Here is a 23,595-nt window from a genome sequence, read left to right as displayed (position 1 = left end):
TACCTGGTCATGTGATGTCACACTGGTGCTCTACTCGTTATATCCCTGGTCATGTGATGTCACACAGGTGCTCTACTCATTAGATCCCTGGTTATGTGATGTCACACAGGTGCACGGCTCGTTATATCCCTGGTCATGTGATGTCACACAGGTGCACGGCTCGTTATATCCCTGGTCATGTGATGGCACACAGGTGCACGGCTCGTTATATACCTGGTCATGTGATGTCACATAGGTGCTCTACTCGTTAGATCCCTGGTCATGGGATGTCACATAGGTGCTCTATTCGTTATATCTCTGGTCATGTGATGTCACACAGGTGCTCTACTCATTAGATCCCTGGTTATGTGATGTCACACAGGTGCACGGCTCGTTATATCCCTGGTCATGTGATGTCACATAGGTGCTCTACTCGTTAGATCCCTGGTCATGGGATGTGACATAGGTGCACGGCTTGTTATATCCCAGGTCATGTGATGGCACACAGGTGCACGGCTTGTTATATACCTGGTCACGTGATGTCACACAGGTGCTCTGCTCATTATATATCCCTGGTCATGTGTAGTCACACAGGTGGACGGCCCGTTATATTCCTGGTCATGTGATATCACACTGGTTACACAGATGCACAACGCGTTATATCACAGAGAGTAATCAGAGCTGTGTGATATAACAAGCCACGGTCCAGTGCACATCCACTGGAATTAACCAATGAAGCTCCTATGGCAGGAGAGCAAGCAGAGATCTAGAAAACTGTGAGGGATTGAAACAGAAAGTATATTGGAAAATTGTATGACTTTTCCTTACACAAACAATATTAGTTATTTTACGCAATATGGACAATCCCTTTAAGACCCAATCATTGATTCACCTGATCCAATCTGAACAGGATGGGAAGGCATCTTTAAATAAATCCTCAGCACAAAAATAGTATATAAAATATAAGAAAATTCGACACACATAATATTAACCCTTAAAGGAAACTTACTATAAAAAATCTCCCTAATAAGATAGATCCCATAGTAAGTTGCTACTAAAACATACAACCCCAAAGTGTTTTTAGGAAATCCTAAAATTAAGTGTAACCCCTTATATTTCTTATCTTTGATTTTATGCAAACCAGCCCTGGAGGGTTTATACAGGCAGCCCTGGGTAACGTACAGGATAGGCTCCATAGGTTTGTTCTTAAGTTGTAGATACAGGCAAGATGTATTTTTGCCCCAGTGACAATTGAAGTTTCAAAATTTTTTGCTGTAATTGAACCAAGGATTATCAATAAAGCTTTATTACAGACACTTTACAGCTGATCATTGCAGCCTGGGACAATAGTAAAGTATCCAGAGACTTATCCAGAGGACACATGGGGCAGAGAGGTCCGTCTGTAACTAGGGGTCATCTGTAAGTCAGGTGTCCTTAAGTAGGGGACCGTCTGTACTTAATTTTACCATTACCTGAAAAAACTTTGGAGGGGTTGTATGTTTTAGCAGCAACCTACTGTAAGTAAAAAGAGAAAACTAAATTAAAAAACGCTGCTATTCTACGTTTCAGCTCTGATAGAGCCAGAGAATATTAATTATCATAGTATAACATTAGTTTATTCATTTAAAATGTTCATGATATGATGAAATAAATGAAATTTTATAAAGAAAAAGCTTTAGAAAGTGGCACATTCTGAGTAGGAATCAGGCACAAAATAACAGATTGCATTTACATTACAAAGCTCGCAGCCCAACTCTGAACATTGTGAATTCACTTGTCTATGAAAGAGTCTTACCGGAGGCAGAGAAAAATTGTTGTAGAGGAAATCTGTATTCCATCCCTTTGGCTCACTTATCCCATCCTCATACTGTGGCGGTAGCCAGCGAGATAAAACAGTATTCGAGGCTCCCCAGGAAGGGTGATTTCTACAGAAAGGAAAACAATTATGCAAACACCAAAACTTACCATACAAAAAAAAATCTACAAAAACTGATATTTGATATTGAGATTACTGAATAATTTAATGTCTTAAAGTATTTTGTAGACTAAAACTAACATGGGATATAGGATTAGTGGGGGAGCGACAATTTAACCCTCTGTCAATCAGTTTTTGACAAGGGGCATAACTATAGGGGCAGCAGCCATAGCAGCTGCTATGGGGCCCGCACTGTCAGGGGGCCTGGCATCAGACTTAACACATAAAAGAAAGGAGGATGTGCACCATTATATACATGTTATACTGCAAGTTGTACAGAATAATATGCATATAACAGTGCACATTATCCATAGTACACATCCAAAGTCAGCAGCTAGGATAAGAAATTTCAGGGGAGAGGGAGGGGACAGCAGAACGACGGGACTAGGCATCTCTCATCTCTACTTCCTACCATCATCTTACCCCATATGATCAGCAGCTGCTGGGACTGTACTGTATATGTACTGTACTGTACTGTACTGTGTACTGTGTAAATAAGTGCATAAATGTGTATGAGTAAACACATATGTATACTCTTTGAGGGGGGAAGGTAGGCCCCATTCAAAAGTCTGTTATGGGGCTCTTCCTCTACGAGTTGCACCCCTGGTTTTTGATGCTTCAAATGGAGCAGGAATTCACATGTTGCATCTGAATTGCATTTAGAAAACCAATGCAAATGTATGTGGGCGGGGCTAGACACGATTGGATATCCGCTTCAATTGAAATGTATGTAATTGGTTAGTAGCACCACATGCTTTGAATGTAAACCATGCAAAACACCGGGTCCTCGTTATCGATCACACTTGTTTCAATGGAAACGCCTATGTAATCGGGCTGAACCCCGCCCATGTACATTTGCATTGCGTTTGAAAGCTTCACTGTCCTCAATCACTTAATTTATAGCAGTGGCTGCAGTGAGCTGGGAAGGCCTCTTCACTACTGAAAAAGATATCTGCTTCCTGCTAGACCTGCAGTGCTGTCAGGTGTCGTACCCCCCAATCACCTTCTAATGACCAATACTATAGATAAGATTGGAAAACCACTCAACGTATCCTAGCTACAATGTATCTCACAAGCTACTGTCTATAGCACCAGCAGACAGTGTGGTCTTACTAATGAGCCTAAGGAAATCACACTGTGTATATACACAGCAGCTTAATTGACACTGTCTGCAGCTGATTGGACAGTGTCAAAGAAGATTACCATAACACAAGCCCCATCCTCTGCTTCAACACCTTCTTTCTGACAGTGGAGAGGATTACGATGGTCAGAAAACAGAATTTATATCCCAGCAACCAAGGGGTTGTTCATCATCAGATGTGAGAGATGGTGAAAGATCCTCTGTACACATTTATAGTCACCATAAAGGGCATTCCATTCGCTAGCTTCCTTCTCGGATACACAACTTCACCTTCCCCTATGTAATCGGATTCTTCCATGAGATATGGTCATTATGGTCAGATTCAAGCACAAAAATGCTATTTTCTCTAGTAAGTTTTTGTGTTTGCCTGTACTACCGATTTCTATGCATCTTGACATTTAACACAGTTATCAAACAGCACATTGCGCTTGTACTTAATCATTGACTAGGAGCCTGAATTTCCACACTTACTGTAGAGGCACATGCTAAGTGGATCTGCTGTACATAGCGCATCTCATATATTCAGAGGCTCTGAGTACATTAGCATTCCAAAATGTTGACATTTTGACCAGACTTTTATCTATTTTTGTTATATTCTTGTAAGTCACTTACTTAAAGAAAATTAGGGTTGATTATTAACTGTACGTTCCACAGAGTGAATATAAGGTCTGGGTATTGAACTAGATCATGCAGCATTTAAAGGAAGGCTGGCAATAGTTAAAAAAGGAACATATTGGAGGAAAAAACTGCAAAAATTCATTTCTCCCCGCTTCAGTATTCAGCACATGTCATCATTGCCTTCAATCTGAGGTCAAAGCAGGTTAAGCAGATCTCAACATAACTTTTTATTGATCTGTATGAAGAAGGTTTTGGTGATGCTCACTGGATGCTTAATAGAAAAGAAGCCTCATCCGTGATGTGTCTGAAATAGAGCGAATGTGCACAAAGAGTTCCTTAAGGTGATCAAAACAGTTTTTCATTCATTTCCTTTAATAAACCGTTCTGAAAGTCTTTTCACCTTAAGCATCACTTTGCAGAGCGAAGGACTGTATTTATTTCAGCATTGGTAGAAGTGCTATCGTTCTGTTTCTTGGTTGGGTGCCCTAAACCTTAATCGGTCTAACCCTGGTAAAAGGTACTAACCCTGGAGCTGAATCCTGTTCTGATTCACAAGTTCACAGTCCCCATGGAAGTCACTGATTGGCAGCAATATCTCAAATTGAACAGAGACATTGGGGCACATTTACTTACCCGATCCTGCAGAGTTCACTAAAGTGCATTGTTCGATGATAATGCACTCTGCCGCGATTCCCTAAGATTGTGCGCCTGCATGTGTCGCTTCCCTTTTCAGGTCCGTCGGAGTTCACCTTCTTCTTCCTGTATGCAATTGCTTGGTCTTGCAACAAAATTTGAAAGTTAAATCCTGTGCTCAGTCTGAATCAGTCAGATCGTCCGACGGCCCGCCCCCCAATTTCTGTTGCATGAAAGCCAGCACAGCCGCGCCACAATCCCATTGAGTGCGACACAATCCCCAGTTAAATACTTGTCTCAGCGGCGCAAATCCTGAAGACGTTGGAAAAACCGTCAAAAGTGCGGCCGTGGACTCTTAGTAAATAAGGTCCAGAACAGATTCAAGGGTTGTCATCAGAAGAGTAGTGAAGACCCAAGGTTCTAGAGCAGAGTAGGGAATGGAAGCAGATCCAGCTGCATGGGATCCAGCCTAACCATCCAAAGAATGAAGGACACACATCAGGGGTATTGCTAGGGTATTGCGACTAGGCCATGTCATGGGGGATCGAAGATCCTAGAGCAAGTGGCAACACACATCGCAACACCGCAGACATTTAGATGGCATTTAAACAGGGTGAAACAAAACTCTCTGCTGCCTGAGGCAAGCTATACAAAGGTGCCCCCTTCTGCCACATCCAGTAGTCATTTAAGAGGTTCCTTTTTAGGAAGCATTCTCGTGCTGAGTCTCACACTAATTCTGACATTATGTAACAGTCTGCATCAGGTTTTGGGCTAAGTATTGCAACTACTTACTTGGGTAATTGCAGGAAGGAAGCTTGGCCGGTGAAGACAGAAGCCAGTAGACATGAGGAACCATGTATCGTAGTCAGAAGAGCAAACAGGTATCATAGTCAGGAGGAAGCCTTGATATTAGAGGAGCAGAAAGGTATCGTAGTCAGGGGGAAACCTTGGTAGCAGAGAAGTAAGCAGGTATCATAGTCAGGAGGAAGCCTTGGTATCAGGGGAGCAGAAAGGTATCATAGTCAGGAAGAAGTCTTAATATTAGAGGAGCAGGCAGGTATAGTCAGGAGGAAGCCATTGGTCGTTGCACAGGAGATTGGCGTCAGTTTTAGGAAGCAGGCTGGTATCGTATTCAGAAGATCAGCGTTAGTTTCAGGAGACAGGCAGGTATCACAGTGAGGAGGAAGCCGGTGGTCGTTACACAGTAGATGACAATGTAGGAGAGCAGGAGACAAGCTAGATTACAGGCTGGGAGCAGAATAATCCTGCATGGTTGTGTTTTAATCGCAGTTCAATCAAGGATGGGGTGGAGCAAAACCAGGGAAACAGAAATTGATAACCGGAAGATCAAAAACTAGGCCAAGGATCTGCGCTGGAGCTGTCCAGAGAGCTGCATAGCTCAGTTTGTAGAGCTGCAACCTGGGACATTGGACTCTGCTGGTTCATGTCCTGACACATCAGTCTATACTTTGCTGCAATTGACGCTGCCTGAGGTGCTGCCAGAGGCCCAACTCAACCCTACATTTAAAGAGTTATCACCTGTGATCAGTGCCGACACTGATCGGAGGTGGGAGGGTGAGCCAAATCCGAAATGTTTGACGTGGACCTGAACATTGTGGTTCGGGTCCATTCATTACCTATCCTAAGGTTTTTAAAGAGACAGTATTGATATCGGATATCGCAATCACAAATGAGGACTCTCATAGGGTATAATTGATGAAAAAGTATACAGTATATATATATATACTGTATATACATGTATATATGATGATAATGTTGGTATTTTCGGAGAAGCAATTCTGTAAACAATCTGCCTTTAACACTGTGTCTTTCAGCTCCAATGTTCTGGATTACCTGCTGATAAAATGGCGTGTAACAAACTCCCACCCACTAAGCCCTGACAATGAAGCCCTTTCATGCTATGCAGTTATTCCAAAAGTTCTAAGAAGTCAGATATGAACCGAATGTGAACACTGGTCTCCGGGGAGTCTGTTTTTTGGTTATTGTGTTTAAGCTTTTAACCACTGGGTTTCTGTTTTAATGTATTTCCCATTTACATTCACTATAATGTTCCTTCAATTTTTTTTTTTTTTTTTGTTAAATGAATTAAAATTCCATAGAAATCGTGAACAATCTAATTTATAAATATATGTTATTTATTTAAGAACAAGATAACCGCCGGCAATTTATTATAAAAATATAAAGAACTATAAAATAAATGCTGCATAAAAAGGCCCCAAATTCCAGATATTGTGTAGTTGCCGCTTTGATTGATCGTGTTTATATAAGAAAAAAAAAAGGGAATGTTTAAAAACAGATTAAAATGATGAATTCCTCATGTTTTAATCATTTACAGAAGGATTTGGTCAATTAAATTTATTCTAATTCTTTAAACATTTACAAATTAATCTGGCTAATGTTTTCCAAATTTGTTAGACCCATATTAAAAAATGAGCGCATTGTTTAGCAATGTCATTATGGGATGCTGAGTAATGCCTTTCATTTCATTAGCAGCGGAGGGCATAAATAATAACCGAGATACTGCGCACCGTAATATTAGTTCTGCTAATTAGCCGAGTAATATTATTCCCTACAAAAAGTTTTAAGCTGTTTTAAAGTAAGACCTGGATTTGAATATGGCTACTATGGTATATATTATGGCCGCAATGCCCGTACTCTATGTAAAATTATTTTACATAACAATCAATAGTGAACTACTTACAGCTCAGTAGAACCTATTAAGCACTAAATAGGTTCTAGGACGTAACTAGTTACCGCGTGACCGCATAGCCAGTGGCATTACTGCAGTGGTAGCAGCCATAGCACCTGCTATGGGGCCTGCAGTCTCAGGGGGCCCCGGCATCCATGTGTGTGTATGTATGTATGTCCACTAAAGGAATCTGCTCCATCGCATTTACAATCACCAAAATTTGCACAGCCGCTCTCTGTGTCTCAGGGAACGTCATAGACTAGGTTTGACCTGAAATTTTACACACAATAATGTCACTATACTGGAATCATACAAACAGTGATGTCAAAGTACTGGGATAATGCATTAGGTAATGTCACAGTCCAGAGATAATAAAGTAAGGTAAGGTTACAATACAGGGATAATGCACACAGTGATGTCACAGTACGGGGATAATAAAGTAAGGTAAGGTTACAATACAGTGATAATACACACAGTGATGTCACAGTACAGGGATAATACACACAGTGATGTCACAATATAGGGACAATACACACAGTGATGTCACAGTACAGAGATAATACACACAGTGATGTCACAGTACAAGGATAATGCACACAGTGATGTCACAGTACAGGATAATACACACAGTGATGTCACAGTACGGGGATAATACACACAGTGATGTCACAGTATAGGGACAATACACACAGTGATGTCACAGTACAGGGATAACACACACAGTGATGTCACAGTACAGGGATAATACACACAGTGATGTCACAGTACAGGGATAATACACACAGTGATGTCACAGTACTGGGAAAATGTACACAGAGATGTCACAGTCCAGAGATAATAAACACAGTGGGGCAGATTTACTTACCCGGTCCATTCGCGATCCAGCGGCGCGTTCTCTGCGCTGGATTCGGGTCCGGGCGGGATTCATTAAGGTAGTTCCTCCGCCGTCCACCAAGTGGCGCTGCTGTGCTGAAAAGCATCGGAACGCGCTGGAGTTCACCGAGCCGGGCTGAGTAAAGGTAAGTGCAAGCTCCGCAACAGATTTTTTTTTTTTAAATGAGGCGGTCTTTCCGAATCCGTCGGGTTTTCGTTCGTCCACGCCCCCCGATTTCCGTTGCGTGCATGCCAGCGCCGATGCACCATAATCCGATCGCGTGCTCCAAAAATCCCGGGGCAATTCAGGGGAAATCGGCGCATATTGGAAATATTCGGGTAACACGTCGGGAAAACGCGAATCGGGCCCTTAGTAAATGACCTCCAGTGAGGTTACAATACAGGGATAATACACAGTGATGTCACAGTACTGGAATCATACAAACAGTGATGTTATAGTAAAATCTGCTTAGTAATTGTACAGCACAGGGATTATGATACCAATTAAACAATATTTCACACCACAGAGAAAATGTACATCATGATTTCAAAATATAGGAATAACGCAGAAACAAAAAAAAAATAATGCTGTATAGGAAAAAGCAGTCATCAGCAGGAAGTATCACCAGGGCGCAGCCATACGCCATGTAATACTTGGTGGTGTGGAGTGTACCAGAGCAGGAGACACTCTTGGCAGAATGCAGGGATTAACAGATGGGGGGATATTTATCATACGCTGGCGCTCGTGCGCCAGCGTATGATAGCCCCGCCGCTGCAAATTCGCAGCCCGATTCATGATGAGGCTTCTGCCTCTTCATGTATCGGGCTGCCAGCTGCGCAGCGTTTTTCCTACGCCAGGCAGGGTCTGGCGTAGAAAAAAACGCAACCGGCGACTTTTCACGTATGAAAAGTCGCCGGCAGCAGCGAGTGCGCAGGCGCGGGGACAGTAACGCCCCGCGCCGGCCCACTCCAGTCCAACCGCGCCCCCCGCTCGGCCGGCCGCGCCCCCCCCCCTTCACGCCCCACTGGCGTGAAGGTGGCGGATAGTGAAAAATAATCGCAAAAGCTAGCAATAAGCCACTGGCGGTGCGCAGAGGTCCTGATAAATATGCCCCATGGAGTCTATAGAGTGTGAGACCTCTGCTTATCATATACATATTTCCATAGAGGTGATTCAGAACACAATAAATAAATCAAAAGATTACAAAAAAATCTCCAGTTGCGCAGTTGTTGGCAGTGGAGGACTGGACATTGTGAATTCTGCCTCCAGTACATGACATGACATGTAAATTGAAGATGAGTGATATAACATAGGATTATAACCCGGAGACACAGCAGGTGTTACCTGGAATGCCTGAGCCGCTCTTATGGTAATATGAATATACTATGAATACTACATGCCCGCTAGTTTTCTGATGACAGGAGGTCTCCAGACTGATTTTTAATTGACTCGCATATCACACCGGCCTTCATTTTCCACAATACGTGGCAGCGTTGTATTTCTGTGAAGTAGCCGTTCTCGCCTGACATTAGAAAATGCTCATTTATTTTATTTTTATTATTCCACACAAAAAATTATTCAAAAAAGAAAACTCCAACTCTTAGGGGAAATCAATGGTTAAATAGAACGTTTCTTTGGCAAACAATAACTGAAATTGTCTTCCGATCTATTGTCTACATGACCTATCAATCATTATCGAGCTTTCTTTGGGGCACAAAGCCGCTGTCTTAGGGGCACAATAGTTTCACAACAAAAGTTGCAGCTTTTCTGTTGCCAATTCTAGCTCAGGAAAAGTAGATTTTCACTGGGGGGCAATTCATTAAGAGTGGTGTTTGGAATTCCAGTCTTGAAATCCCCCCCACTGGTGATCCGATGCTCAGATACACAAAGAGGCTCTGGCCCAAACTAATTCGGACCTGTAGACCCATTCGGAACTGGCAGAGTTTTTTTCTATATTCTCCGGTGGATTCAATAATAAATGTGGCCAACTTGGCGTTCACTGAGATCCCTGCTCCCTCTCCACCCTGACACACCCAAAGTGCCCTGTGGGTCAGAGAATCACGAAAACCACCAAGGAGAGGGAGAAATATGTGCCATCTCTGCCAGAAAACTGCAGGAGAATGCATAATGAATGTTCCCCATTTTCTTTCAAGATTATATCAATTGATTACTCATTCAAAACATAGGGAAGTGAAGTGTAATTCGAGTTGCAGACCCCAATTGATAGGTTACACATCTTTTACATTTGATAAAAGTGCCTTGTTCATTTGTTACCCCATTTAACGACTCCCTCATTGTTAGTCCTCTTAGCCCTCTCTTAAATGCCATGACTAGCACAGTTCAGGCTGCGGAAATGGCAGTGTAGAGAATCTTTGTGTTGCCAAAAGAACTAAAGGGAACCTTTTATTAAAAAAAGGCACAAAAAACCTTACTCATCCCCCTTCTATGCCTTTGTAGAAAAGTGCAGCGTCCTGCTGTAAAATCCTTTCCTGAATATTTCCCACCTTTGTCTAAGTTGGCATCTACTGCTTGGAAATTACAACTTGGCCCCCCGACCACTGCCACTTGGCCCTTCTCACTTGCCCAATGCTGCTCAATTCTTAATGCTAAATACACCATGCAGTGTTAGGGACCGCATTTCAATAAGGACAGGACAGGGACTTCCTCTCTGCTCAAGCCGTTATTTAAAGAGACACTGAGTTGTCAGTCAAAACAGGGAGTAGTGGTTCACTGGCAACTTTACTCATTTTCATATCAGAAAAACAGCTAAAATCAAACTGAAACTGACATGGTTATTTGGTGATACTAAACCACCAGTCCATAAGGACCCGTGGCTGGCTTAGTGTCCGAAATCGCAGTGTAGTATTTTTTTAGCTGTGCTTTGCATTAAAAAATAAACTTTATACTTACCTCATCCCTCGTTCCCTCATTCCCTGCGAGGTGATATAAGGAGGACTTTTAACTCTTTACCTAGAGGAGAGGTGGTTCTACCATCACGATAGACAGAGAGCATCCTCTAAACCTAGAGGAGAGACACTTCTACCATCACCATGAACAGGGGACATCCTCTACACCTAGAGGAGTGGTGGTTAGATCATCATCATAGACAGGGGGCATCCTCTATGCCTAGAGTAGAGGAGGTTCAACCATCACCAAAGACAGAGGGTATCATTTAAACCTAGAGGAGAGATGGTTCTACCATCACCATAGACAGGGGGCATCCTCTACACATAGAGGAGAGACGGTTCAACCATCACCATAGACAGGGGGCATCATCTACACCTAGAGGTGAGACAGTTCTACCATCTCCATAGACAGGGGGCTTCCTCTAAACCTAGACGAGAGATAGTTCTACCATCACCATAGACAGGGGGCATCCTGTACACCTAAAGGAGAGATGATTCTACCATCATCCTAGACAGGGGGCATACTCTACACCTAGAAGAGAGGAAGTTCTACCATCGCCATAGACAGGGGGAATCCTCTACACCTAGCGGAGAGGCGGTTCTAACATCACCATAGACAGGGGGCAGCCTCTACGTCTCGAGGAGAGGTGGTTCTACCATTGCTAAAGACAGGGGGCATCCTCTACACCTAGAGGAGACCTGGTTCTACCATCACCATAAACATGTGGCATCGCTACACCTAAAGGAGAAGTGGTTCTACCATCACCATAAAGTGTCCAAAATCGCAGTGTAGTATTTTTTAGCTGTGGTTTGCATTAAAAAATAAATTTTATACTTACCTCTTCCCTCGTTCCCTCATTCCCTGCTAGGTGACATAAGGAGGACTTTTAACTCTTTACCTAGAGGAGAGGTGGTTCTACCGTCACGATAGACAGGGAGCATCCTCTAAACCTAGAGGAGAGACACTTCTACCATCACCATAAACAGGGGGCATCCTCTACACCTAGAGGAGTGGTGGTTCGATCATCATCATAGACAGCGGGCATCCTCTAAACCTAGAGAGAGGAGGTTCAACCATCCACAAAGACAGAGGGTATCATTTACACCTAGAGGAGAGGCAGTTCTACCATTGCCATAGACAGGGGGCATCCTCTACACCTAGACTAGAGGAGGTTCTACCATCACCATAGACAGAGGGCATCCTTTACACCTAGATGAGAGGAGGTTCTACCATCACATTAGACGGGGGCATCCTCTACACCTAGAGGAGAGGTGGTTCTACCATCATCATAGACAGGGGGCATCCTCTACACATAGAGGAGAGACGGTTCAACCATCACCATAGACAGGGGGCATCATCTACACCTAGAGGTGAGACGGTTCTACCATCTCCATAGACAGGGGGCATCCTCTACACCTAGACGAGAGATAGTTCTACCATCACCATAGACAGGGGGCATCCTCTACACGTAAAGGAGAGATGATTCTACCATCACCCTACACAGGGGGCATCCTCTACACCTAGAAGAGAGGAGGTTCTACCATCGCCATAGACATGGGGCTTACTGTACACCTAGCGGAGAGGCGGTTCTACCATCACCATAGACAGGTGGCATCATCTACACCTAAAGGTGAGATGGTTCTACCACCTCCATAGACAGGGGGCATGCTCTACACCTAAAGGAGAGATTATTCTACCATCACCCTAGACAGGGGGCATACTCTACACCTAGAAGAGAGGAGGTTCTACCATCGCCATAGACGGGAGCTTCCTCTACACCTAGCGGAGAGGCGGTTCTACCATCATCATAGACAGCGGGCATCCTCTAAACCTAGAGAGAGGAGGTTCAACCATCCACAAAGACAGAGGGTATCATTTACACCTAGAGGAGAGGCAGTTCTACCATTGCCATAGACAGGGAGCATCCTCTACACCTAGACTAGAGGAGGTACTACCATCACCATAGACAGAGGGCATCCTTTACACCTAGATGAGAGGAGGTTCTACCATCACATTAGACGGGGGCATCCTCTACACCTAGAGGAGAGGTGGTTCTACCATCATCATAGACAGGGGGCATCCTCTACACATAGAGGAGAGACGGTTCAACCATCACCATAGACAGGGGGCATCATCTACACCTAGAGGTGAGACGGTTCTACCATCTCCATAGACAGGGGGCATCCTCTACACCTAGACGAGAGATAGTTCTACCATCACCATAGACAGGGGGCATCCTCTACACGTAAAGGAGAGATGATTCTACCATCACCCTACACAGGGGGCATCCTCTACACCTAGAAGAGAGGAGGTTCTACCATCGCCATAGACATGGGGCTTCCTGTACACCTAGCGGAGAGGCGGTTCTACCATCACCATAGACAGGTGGCATCATCTACACCTAAAGGTGAGATGGTTCTACCACCTCCATAGACAGGGGGCATGCTCTACACCTAAAGGAGAGATTATTCTACCATCACCCTAGACAGGGGGCATACTCTACACCTAGAAGAGAGGAGGTTCTACCATCGCCATAGACGGGAGATTCCTCTACACCTATCGGAGAGGCGGTTCTACCATCACCATAGACAGGGGGCAGCCTCTACGTCTCGAGGAGAGGTGTCTCTATCATTGCTAAAGACAGGGGGCATCCTCTACACCTAGAGGAGAGGCGGATATACCATAACCGTAGACAGAGGGCATCCTGTACACCTAGAGGAGATTTGGTTCTACCATCACCATAAAAATGTGGCATTGCTACACCTAAAGGAGATGTGGTTCTACCATCACCATAAACCAGTGATTTTCAACCTTTTTTGAGCCGCGGCACACTTTTTATACTTAGAAAATCCTGGGGCACACCACCAACCAAAATAGCACAAAATGACACTAAAACGGTCATATTATACATATAGTTAATAATATAGATTCTAAATTTATTTTACTCAGTGTGAAACCTGGGCCTGTTTCGATAAACACAAAAGGGATATCCTGGCAGGAATGGTGGAAAAACTCACACGAAGCTCTTCCTCAACAGTTCTCAGTTTCTCCCTGTTTTTAGCATATGGTGCTGATTATTATGTGGCTCATGTACTGCAAAATAAAGGGGTACAATGAGAAGAACTATGGCCATGAGGCCAGAGTACAAGTGCCAGCTCATATACTCAGCATATGAGCTGGTACTTGTAGTACTTCAGTCTCATGACTATAGTATTTCTCATTTTACATTTCTCATTATTATATGCAGTATACTGCTGGAGTACTAAAAGTACCAGCTCATATGCTGAGTATTCTGCCAACAGTTCATATACTCAGGCAAAAGCTCATATAGTCAGCATTATTGGTGGGCATTACCTTGGCGGTGGGCAAATGCGAGAGTCTCTCTGCTCTCAGGATGATGCGCCGGCCTCGGTGATGTCATTTTGTCGCGCGAGGTTAAAAGCTTGCGCATGTATTATTGTACACGTCTCCTACATTGTAAGAAGCCGTGACTGTGCATTGCTGGGAAACAAAAGACAGGGGGTACCATAGTTTGGGGAACTTTCCCCGCGGCACACCCGACCATGTGTCGCGGCACACTGGTTGAAAATCACTGCCATAAACAGGGGGCATCCTCTTCACCTACAGGAGAGGAGGTTCTACCATAGACAGGGGGCATCCTCTTCACCTACAGGAGAGGAGGTTCTACCATAGACAGGGGGCATCCTCTTCACCTACAGGAGAGGAGGTTCTACCATAGACAGGGGGCATCCTCTTCACCTTGAGGAGAGGAGGTTCTACCATCACCATAGACAGGGGACATCCTCTACACTTGTAGGAGAGGAGGTTCTACCATCACCATAGAAAAGGAGCATCGCCTTCACCTAGAGGAGAGGAGGTTCTATCATCACCATAGACAATGGGCATCCTCTACACCTAGAGGAGAGGCAGCTCTACCATCACCATAGACAGGAGGCATCCTCTACACCTAGAGGAGAGGAGGTTCTACCATCACCATAGACAGGGGGCATCCTCTACACCTAGAGGAGAGGCAGCTCTACCATCACCATAGACAGGAGGCATCCTCTACACCTAGAGGAGAGGAGGTTCTACCATCACCATAGACAGGGGGCATCCTCTACACCTAGAGGGGAGGCAGTTCTACCATCACCATAGACAAGAGGCATCATCTACACCCAGAGGAGAGGTGGTTCTGCCATCACCATAGACAGGGGGCATCCTCTACACCTAGAGGAGAGGAGGTTCTGCCATCACCATAGACAGGGGGCATCCTCTACACCTAGAGGGGAGGCAGTTCTACCATCACCATAGACAAGAGGCATCATCTACACCCAGAGGAGAGGTGGTTCTGCCATCACCATAGACAGGGGGCATCCTCTACACCTAGAGGAGAGGAGGTTCTGCCATCACCATAGACAGGGGACTTCCTCTACTAAAACCATGATACATTCTACTTGTGTTAGAATTTTTCATAACTTGTGATTATAAACTCATGTAGGATTCAGCTCACCTGTTGTTGCAGGCTCCTGTTATAAGTCTGTACTTTACATCTCGGCAAGTATTTGTACAAGGTGATGGGTTGTATAAGGGAACACAGCCGGTTATATTGGCAACTATACTGAGTATTTCATTAGATATTTCTAAAAAGGAAAAAGAAAATAGATTTTTTTAATAAAAAAAAGAAACTTTCAGGGATCTTTGATTTTCACATTATAGGGAAGCAATTGGGGAATGTCTTCAAGCAGCTAAGTTCTTATCTCGCTGTTCTCTTTCTCTGTGCCTCCTCCCTTCTCTGCTTGGCCATAGAACACTACACTTGGAATAGATCACTACAGAGAGCTAAAAGCACAGCAGTGTGAGGATGGAGCCCCAGTGCACTTGGAGAAACTATAATCCTGGAATATATCATTTTTAATGAGGAATAACTTAGATGTAGTAGTGTTAGGAGGCCTGAGTCTATGCTCTCAGTATCATTGTCTCCAGGGGTGGAGTTGGTTGGAAAAGGATAACCCAAAATGTACAAAGGGATCCAGTTTGGGCGTATTCAGACTCTTTGGGGCACATTAACCCCTCTGACGGAGTTCACTAAAAGTGCATTGTCCGACAATAATGCACTGTGCTGCGATTCACTAAGATCGTGAGCCCCATATCCTGCATGTGTAGCTTGTGAGTGCATGTAAGTAAGACGAAAAATGTGCAAAAAAGTCTGACAAAAGACCCTTAGTAAATGAGGCCCATTATCTCCCCTACCTTTAATAACCTGGTGTGTGCATAAGTATGTAACATTTGTATGTTTGGTCTGTAAGCAATATATAATTGCAGTACAGTAGTAGTAAGTGCAAGTGATAGCAGTATCATGTACACTCACCGGCCACTTTATTAGGTACACCTGTCCAACTGCTCGTTAACACTTAATTTCTAATCAGCCAATCACATGGCGGTAACTCAGTGCATTTAGGCATGGTCAAGACAATCTCCTGCAGTTCAAACCGAGCATCAGTATGGGGAAGAAAGGTGATTTAAGTGCCTTTGAACGTGGCATGGTTGTTGGTGCCAGAAGGGCTGGTGTCAGGAGATTGATTATAAACAATACTTTTTTCTTATCTGTGATGAAAGGTGCAGGTTGCATTTGAAAAAATATGCGGCATTGATTTAAGAAACCTCTCTAATGGCGACGTTCTCCATTGAACTTTGATGGCAGGGGCATGGGGCATGAATCTGCTCCTTGGTTGTGCATAGCCAGAATTTGCCTTTGTAATTCAATTATTTCTTTTTGTTGATCCATTACCACAGTTTGCAACTTAGAGAATTTTTCCTGATAAGTAGCACCAAAATCTTGTAGCTCAGCCACCTGTTGTCTCAGAGTGGTCACAACAGACTCCATGGTAGGCAAGATTATTCTGTAACGATCTGGGTCTGGTTTTGGAGTCTAAGTGTTGTGACTTACTTGAGTTATTGCAGGCAGGAATCGTAGTCAGTAAGGCCAGAGGTCGGAAAACAGGAGAGGCTTAGCAGTACAGAGGAGCAGGCAGGTATCGTAGTCAGGAGGAAGCCGGAGGTCGTAGCACAGGAGATCAGCGTCAGTATTGAGGGAGTAGGCAGGTATCGTAGTCAGGTGGAAGCCAGTGGTCGTTGCACAATAGAGGAGTCAATCGCAGGAGAGTAGGAGACAAGCTAGACTACAGGCTGGAAGCACAATAATCTTGCAAGGATGTATAGGCAAGGCTGGGTTTAAATAGGAAGTCCAATCTAGGAAGGGGTGGAGCAAGGCCAGGGAAACAGGAACTTGGAACTGGAAAGTCAAAAACTAGGCCAAGGATCAGCACTGGAACTGTCCAGAGTGTTGCATAGCTCAGTTGGTAGAGCTGCAGCCTGGGACAGCGGAGTCCGCCGGTTCAAGTCCTGACAGCTGGTCTGAGTATTTCAGAAACTGCTGATCTACTGGGATTTTCATGCACAACCATCTCTAGGGTTTACAGAGAATGGTCCGAAAAAGAAAAAACATCCAGTGAGAGGCAGTTCTGTGGGCGAAAATGCCTTGTTGATGCCAGAGGTCAGAGGAGAATGGGCAGACTGGTTCGAGCTGATAGAAAGGTAACAGTGACTCAAATCGCCACCCGTTACAACCAAGGTAGACAGAAGAGCATCTCTGAACGCACAGTACGTCGAACTTTGAGGCAGATGGGCTACAGCAGCAGAAGACCACACCGGGTGCCACTCCTTTCAGCTAAGAACAGGAAACTGAGGCTACAATTTGCACAAGCTCATCCAAATTGGACAGTAGAAGATTGGAAAAACGTTGCCTGGTCTGAAAGCATGGATCCATCCTGCCTTGTATCAACGGTTCAGGCTGGTGGTGGTGGTGTCATGGTGTGGGGAATATTTTCTTGGCACTCTTTGGGCCCCTTGGTACCAATTGAGCATCGTTGCAACGCCACAGCCTACCTGAGTATTGTTGCTGACCATGTCCATCCCTTTATGACCACAATGTACCCAACATCTGATGGCTACTTTCAGCAGGATAATTCGCCATGTCATAAAGCTGGAATCATCTCAGACTGGTTTCTTGAACATGACAATGAGGTCACTGTACTCAAATGGCCTCCACAGTCACCAGATCTCAATCCAATAGAGCATCTTTGGGATGTGGTGGAACGGGAGATTCGCATCATGGATGTGCAGCCGACAAATCTGCGGCAACTGTGTGATGCCATCATGTCAATATGGACCAAAATCTCTGAGGAATGCTTCCAGCACCTTGTTGAATCTATGCCATGAAGAATTGAGGCAGTTCTGAAGGCATAAGGGGGTCCAACCTGTTACTAGCATGGTGTACCTAATAAAGTGGCCGGTGAGTGTATGTGTATGGTCTAGTAATATTTATGTTACATAAGAGTTGCAAATTCTTATGCCAATAGCAACTTTCTGGGGCTTTTGGGGCTCATTTACTAAGGGTCCGTGGAGGACATATTTGTCGGGTTTCCTGACGATTTCTGTTTTTCGCCGCATTTAACAGGGGATTTTGGCGCACACGGTCTGATTTTAGTGCGACACAAATTGGGGGGCGGCCCGTCGGTGAACCCGGATTGCGGGATTTAACATTTGGAATTGTGTCGCAAGACACGCACTTACAGGCACCGGGAAGAAGAAGGTGAACTCCGGCGGGACTTCGGCGGGGAAGCGACGGATGCAGGAACTCGGGCGCACAAGTTACGTGAATCGCGCCAGGCTTCATCTTCGTCGGGCCGTCCAAATCGGGGATCGCGACAGGACCGGGTAAGTAAATTTGCCCCTCTATGTTTTCATTTCCTCTGCTATTTGTCTGTCCATTTGCCAGGTACAGGGACACAACGTTATTTCTACATTTGCCCTAAGGAAAATGGGACGATCGAACAACTCCTTTTTGCAAATACTTATGCATTTTTAATACACTTAATCTACCACATTTTAAGAGCTTTTCATGCTGATCCAAGGCTTAATAGAGGCAGCTTCCAGCAAATAATGTGATCGGATGTTTATTGTGCTGTATGTTGTAGGTGTTTAGACATTACATTGTTAGCACACAGTCGCGAGTTATTTAATTATGCATACGGTAAATATTTTCAATAGTGTTACTGAGCAAATCCATTAACATGGCGAAGAAATATGTTGCGCGAAATAAATGACTTCGTTAAGTGCATTCGGCAGAAATCAGAACGTTCCCACCTGTTATTTCCATAGAAACTTTTATTCATTTAGGTGTTTTTTGTTATTGTTGTTGTTATTTAAAAATAAAATCATAAAGAATCCCGACCCGAGGTTATGTATTATATGTAGACTTGACTACAATTGCATCCTGATAAATTATTACTTTGACAAGTGGGTTATTATCATAGGGAACTGCAAGATTGTGCTGTTAAATTAGATCATATTGTCCTTATATCGAAATAAAAGAAATAATTACCATTGGGTTGAATAGAAGATTTCTCTGTATTCTTGTTCCAAGTTTGAATCATACGTTTTAATTCTTCTCTAGTTTTCATATTCATTTTGTTTTCTTCTTTTGAGCCAGCCAGATGGGAATTTCTGCAAAAAAAAATAGTGATTCTGTCAATTATTTCATTTAGGCTTAGATTTGCATTCGTTCTGTTCCAACAGTTTTTGGTTCCAACACAGTCATGGACGGAGCATAAGTCTCCTTGAGGTTAACACCTTTAGGGGAGTGTGGAGTGTTATAGGTCCTTTCTCCTTTTTGGGTTTGCCGTGTTGATCAAAGGTTCAGCTGGGGTACCCGAACACCCAATCGGTATCACTCACAATCGGTGCTGACAAGTGCCAATTCCTTTATCCCTAAATTGGTCCTAATTATGGTCCTAGGGAAGATGGCGGCGTGCATGCTCTGCCGGCATTTAAGTGACACTTTTCCAGTGGCGCTTAGAGAGTTAACACCTGCAATCGGTGCCGGCATGAAAGTGGGTGTTACTGACAGAGGTGAGCCCAAACCTCTGGCTATAGGACGGTTTGGGTTCCGGGACCCATACCCGCAATATTTGGCATGGACTCGAACACTCCGCTCATCCATAGTTTTTTCCACACTAAGAAATTCCAGGAAATGGAATATACAAATACTTTTTCATGGATAGCAAATTGAGTACTGAGCCTCTAGTACCACCTCTTAGATTTGATAGATTTGCCATAGTCTAGGCCAGAGGCCATCAATGTTGTCAGGAAACGGGAAATGTGAAATCATACTTTTTGTGTGTTGTTAGTAGAAGCAAGACTGTAAAAATGCATTTATATTCCCATGTTGTAGCTGGACTGTGGGGCACTGATGTCTGAGATTTCTTCACTGAACACAGCTCAGCCTCGCACTCTGTACTATGAGTAAATATGTAAGTATGTTTTCCAAGGTGTTAAATGGAAAACAATACCTCCTTTTGTTACTTTGAAAGGCAGCCCCCTTATCACCAACAAGAAGTCTAATAACAAGCCAAAATCATGTTATTAGACTTCTTGTAACTTGGTGTTAAGGGGGCTGCTTTTTAAAGTTACAAAATGAGGTATTGTTTAACACCTTGGAAAACATATTTGCATACTTATCAGAATTCCTTAGTGTAGCATCTATGGCTTTAAGTCTCTACATGCCGATAAGACGGCCTTAATTGGCCTCCATAAGAACTCTTACCTTCTGATACTATCGGGCACATTTACTAAGGGTCCGGGGAATGCATTTCCATCAGGATTCCCGAATTTTTCCGTTTTGCGCCGTATTTAACTGGGGTTTTTGGGGCACGCAATTGGATTTTGGCGCATCAGCGCCGGCTGTCACATGGCACAAATCGGGAGGTGGGCCGCCAGATGATCCGATACGGACAAAGCGCGGGATTTAACAAGTCAAATTGTGTCACAAGACATGCACTCACATACACCGGGAAGAAGAAAGTGAACTCCGTCGGACCTCAGCGAGGAAGTGACACATGCAGGATCTCGGGCGCGCGATCTTGGTGAATCACGCCAGACTTCAAAAGTAAAAGCAGCATCAGGCTTCTGGTTAGATATTAAAGCAGAGGGCAGGAGCTCAGGAGCAGTTTGAATGTACAGATCTAAGAACACAGTAGTGTGAGGAGACTCACCCAATGCTCTAAGTCCAGCTGCATCCCATTTTTCATAGTTCTGCTGCTACTAACAACACACACAAATGATCTCCAGAGCCAATACCTAACACTGTCTACAACTGTATAGGGTCAAAACTTCTTGTTACATCCCTCAGATTATCTGCATACATATTTCATAAATAAATGCATAAATCTCATTAAAACAACTTTATTCCCTTAAAAAGTTCTTATGAAACAACAGGAAACCTCAGCTTTATCCTTCTTCATTTACATAAACACAATGTTGCATTGATGTAACCCTTCGGAGCTGTCCTGAGTTAGTGGCGGTTTCAAAGTTGAGATTTAAAGAAAAGTCATTCTTACCCCATTTACCGGCATCTTATTAACAGTCAATTAGTCTCTAGTGAATTAATCGGTTTATATTGTACATAAAGTTCTAGAGACAGAAAAGAAACGGCAGCAGAAGCAAAGGCGAAAATGTCGCTTTGTTTAGCGCGTAAGCATAAGCCGGCAGTATAATGGATATGATGGATCAGCTAATGTATAGTTAATTACAAACTACAGAAAGTGTAGAGAACCATTTGTATACCTCCAGTGATAAGGGGCAATTATTAGCCGCCAACCGCGTGTTCTATTAAAAAGCGATATTTTACAGAGTTAATAATGCATGTCGTATAATGATGACATAATTATGAAAGTAATGGGCAGCCAGATATATTTCCCGTGGTGTAGATCAATGGAAGGCCATGTGAAAACATAATTGAAATCAACTTTATATTCTGCTCATTTACATGAGCAATGTTCTTCCCCATGTATGATGGCTCATAGCTACACTCCATCTATTCTCCATAGACCATGGAGTATATCACAGTGGATCTTACAAACACTTCTTGGCTAAAAATTCTTAAAGGGGTTTAAGAGTTTTTTGGGGAAATTTACTTTCAAAATCAAGCATAGATAAACCAGTGGACTCAATCATAGATCCAGGCACATTGACCATGGTAATCTTCTTATATGTTATTCATAGACTCTTTTTTCTGAAAATCAACTTTTACAATTATGCAAATGAGGCAAAATGGCTCTAGGTGTTATCAGAACCACTCCATGCTTTAGCTTCCCAGGAGCAGGGGGGAGAGCCAGTGTAACAGCCACTTCGTGCTCATTAGTATAATTTTAATAGTTGATTTTAGAAGGAAGGAGGCTATGGATAACACATATGAGAAGATCACTGCAGTCACATGTCTGGTTCTATCAGTAAGTGTCCTTCAAATATCACGCTTGATTTTGGTGGAAGATTTCCTTTTAGTGATGTATTAGATTGGGGAATAGGATGTCAAAGACTTTTCTTATGCACTTACATGAAGAATTTAATATATTGTAGATATTTTACACTGTAAGTAAAAAGTTGGTTTATTTTAGAAAATAAAAGGAGAACTTTAATGAAATGAACATGACGTCAGTCATGTGACTCTCATCAATGTGATCTTCCTATCACATCTGGGGAGTTATGGTAATTTTTTACATTTATTTACAACTTGATAATTCATTACTGAAAAACAGTCATGTTGCACTTGCTTTAAAACAGGCAGTGATGTTACACATCAACTATAAACAGCCAACCATGTAACAAATCACGTGGAGAGAGGCAGCCATTTTTCAAAATTGGCCTATGTCACGGAGCCAATATTGCACATCAGTTACACAGGCAGACATGTTGACCAACAGCTCCAATAATGGAATGCCAATAGATACACAATCATTGGAGCAGGTAAAATAAGTTTTCACCATTATTTCTACTTAGTCATCTGACGGATCTGTCCTTTGTGACGACCAAAGACATGTACATAACCCAGTTTTTGATTTGCCTAATGTTGGGACTACACAATGCGTTCCGATAACATGTATAGACCTAGATTATTGATGTACAGGCAGTCCCCGGGTTACATACAAGATAGGGTCTGTAGGATGCTTTTTAAGTTGAATTTGTATGTAAGTCCTAACTGTATATTTTATAATTGTATCATCAGCCACATTTTTTTTGGTCTCTGTGAAAATTGGATTTATATGTTATTCTCATAACAACCAGTATTAACACTAAAGCTTCATTACAGACACCTGTGATAACTGTTACAGCTGATTATTGTAGCCTAGGACTAAAGTACAATAAATTACCAATATCCAGAGGTCCGTTTGTAACTAGGGGTCGTCTGTAAGTCGGGTGTTCTTAACTAGGGGACTGCCTGTATCATGTAGCTTACAGATAGCTTATGGACGAATTAATTGCTATGTACAAATTAATTAAAATAAATAAATATATAAATATTGATTTTCATTTTACCTTTTTATTCTTTTCTGAATTGCTTGATTATTAATAAATTCTGGCTTTTCATTTGTGGCTACAAATTAAAAAAATACAATAAAAAAGCATGTAAGATTTCATCAATAAACAGTTGGTTAAACACAGGAACAGCAGTATAAAAAATTACATAAACTTGTGTTATCTGGGAAGGAACATTGAAAGCATATTACTAGCATGTACCATATATTTCCAGCAGGGTTAGAAGTGTCTTCTGTAAATACTTCCCCTAGGGACAATTAGGTGTTGGGACATAATGGGGCAGATTTATTAAGCTGTCTGAAAGTCAGAATATTTCCAGTTGCCCA

The 23,595-nt window shown here is 43.1% G+C and overlaps 1 protein-coding gene across 1 annotated transcript in view; it reads right to left on the bottom strand.

The window, feature by feature from the left end:
- The window catches only part of TPO (thyroid peroxidase), a 94,698-nt gene extending 71,369 nt beyond the window's left edge, over nucleotides 1-23,329 (bottom strand). The window contains exons 1-4 of the mRNA XM_072143486.1: nucleotides 23,270-23,329; nucleotides 19,281-19,402; nucleotides 15,348-15,477; nucleotides 1,775-1,904 (exon numbers count right to left, since the gene is read on the bottom strand). Coding sequence (XP_071999587.1) covers nucleotides 1,775-1,904; nucleotides 15,348-15,477; nucleotides 19,281-19,365 — 345 coding nt within the window. The 5' untranslated portion in view covers nucleotides 19,366-19,402; nucleotides 23,270-23,329. The remainder of the gene's footprint in view (nucleotides 1-1,774; nucleotides 1,905-15,347; nucleotides 15,478-19,280; nucleotides 19,403-23,269) is intronic.
- Nucleotides 23,330-23,595: the final 266 nt, after the last annotated feature.

Source organism: Engystomops pustulosus, chromosome 3, assembly GCF_040894005.1.
Source record: "Engystomops pustulosus chromosome 3, aEngPut4.maternal, whole genome shotgun sequence".
In the NCBI taxonomy this organism is placed as follows: Eukaryota; Metazoa; Chordata; class Amphibia; order Anura; family Leptodactylidae; genus Engystomops; species Engystomops pustulosus.
The sequence above is the reverse complement of the archived record's forward strand: the minus strand, read 5'-3'. Positions and strand labels throughout refer to the sequence as shown.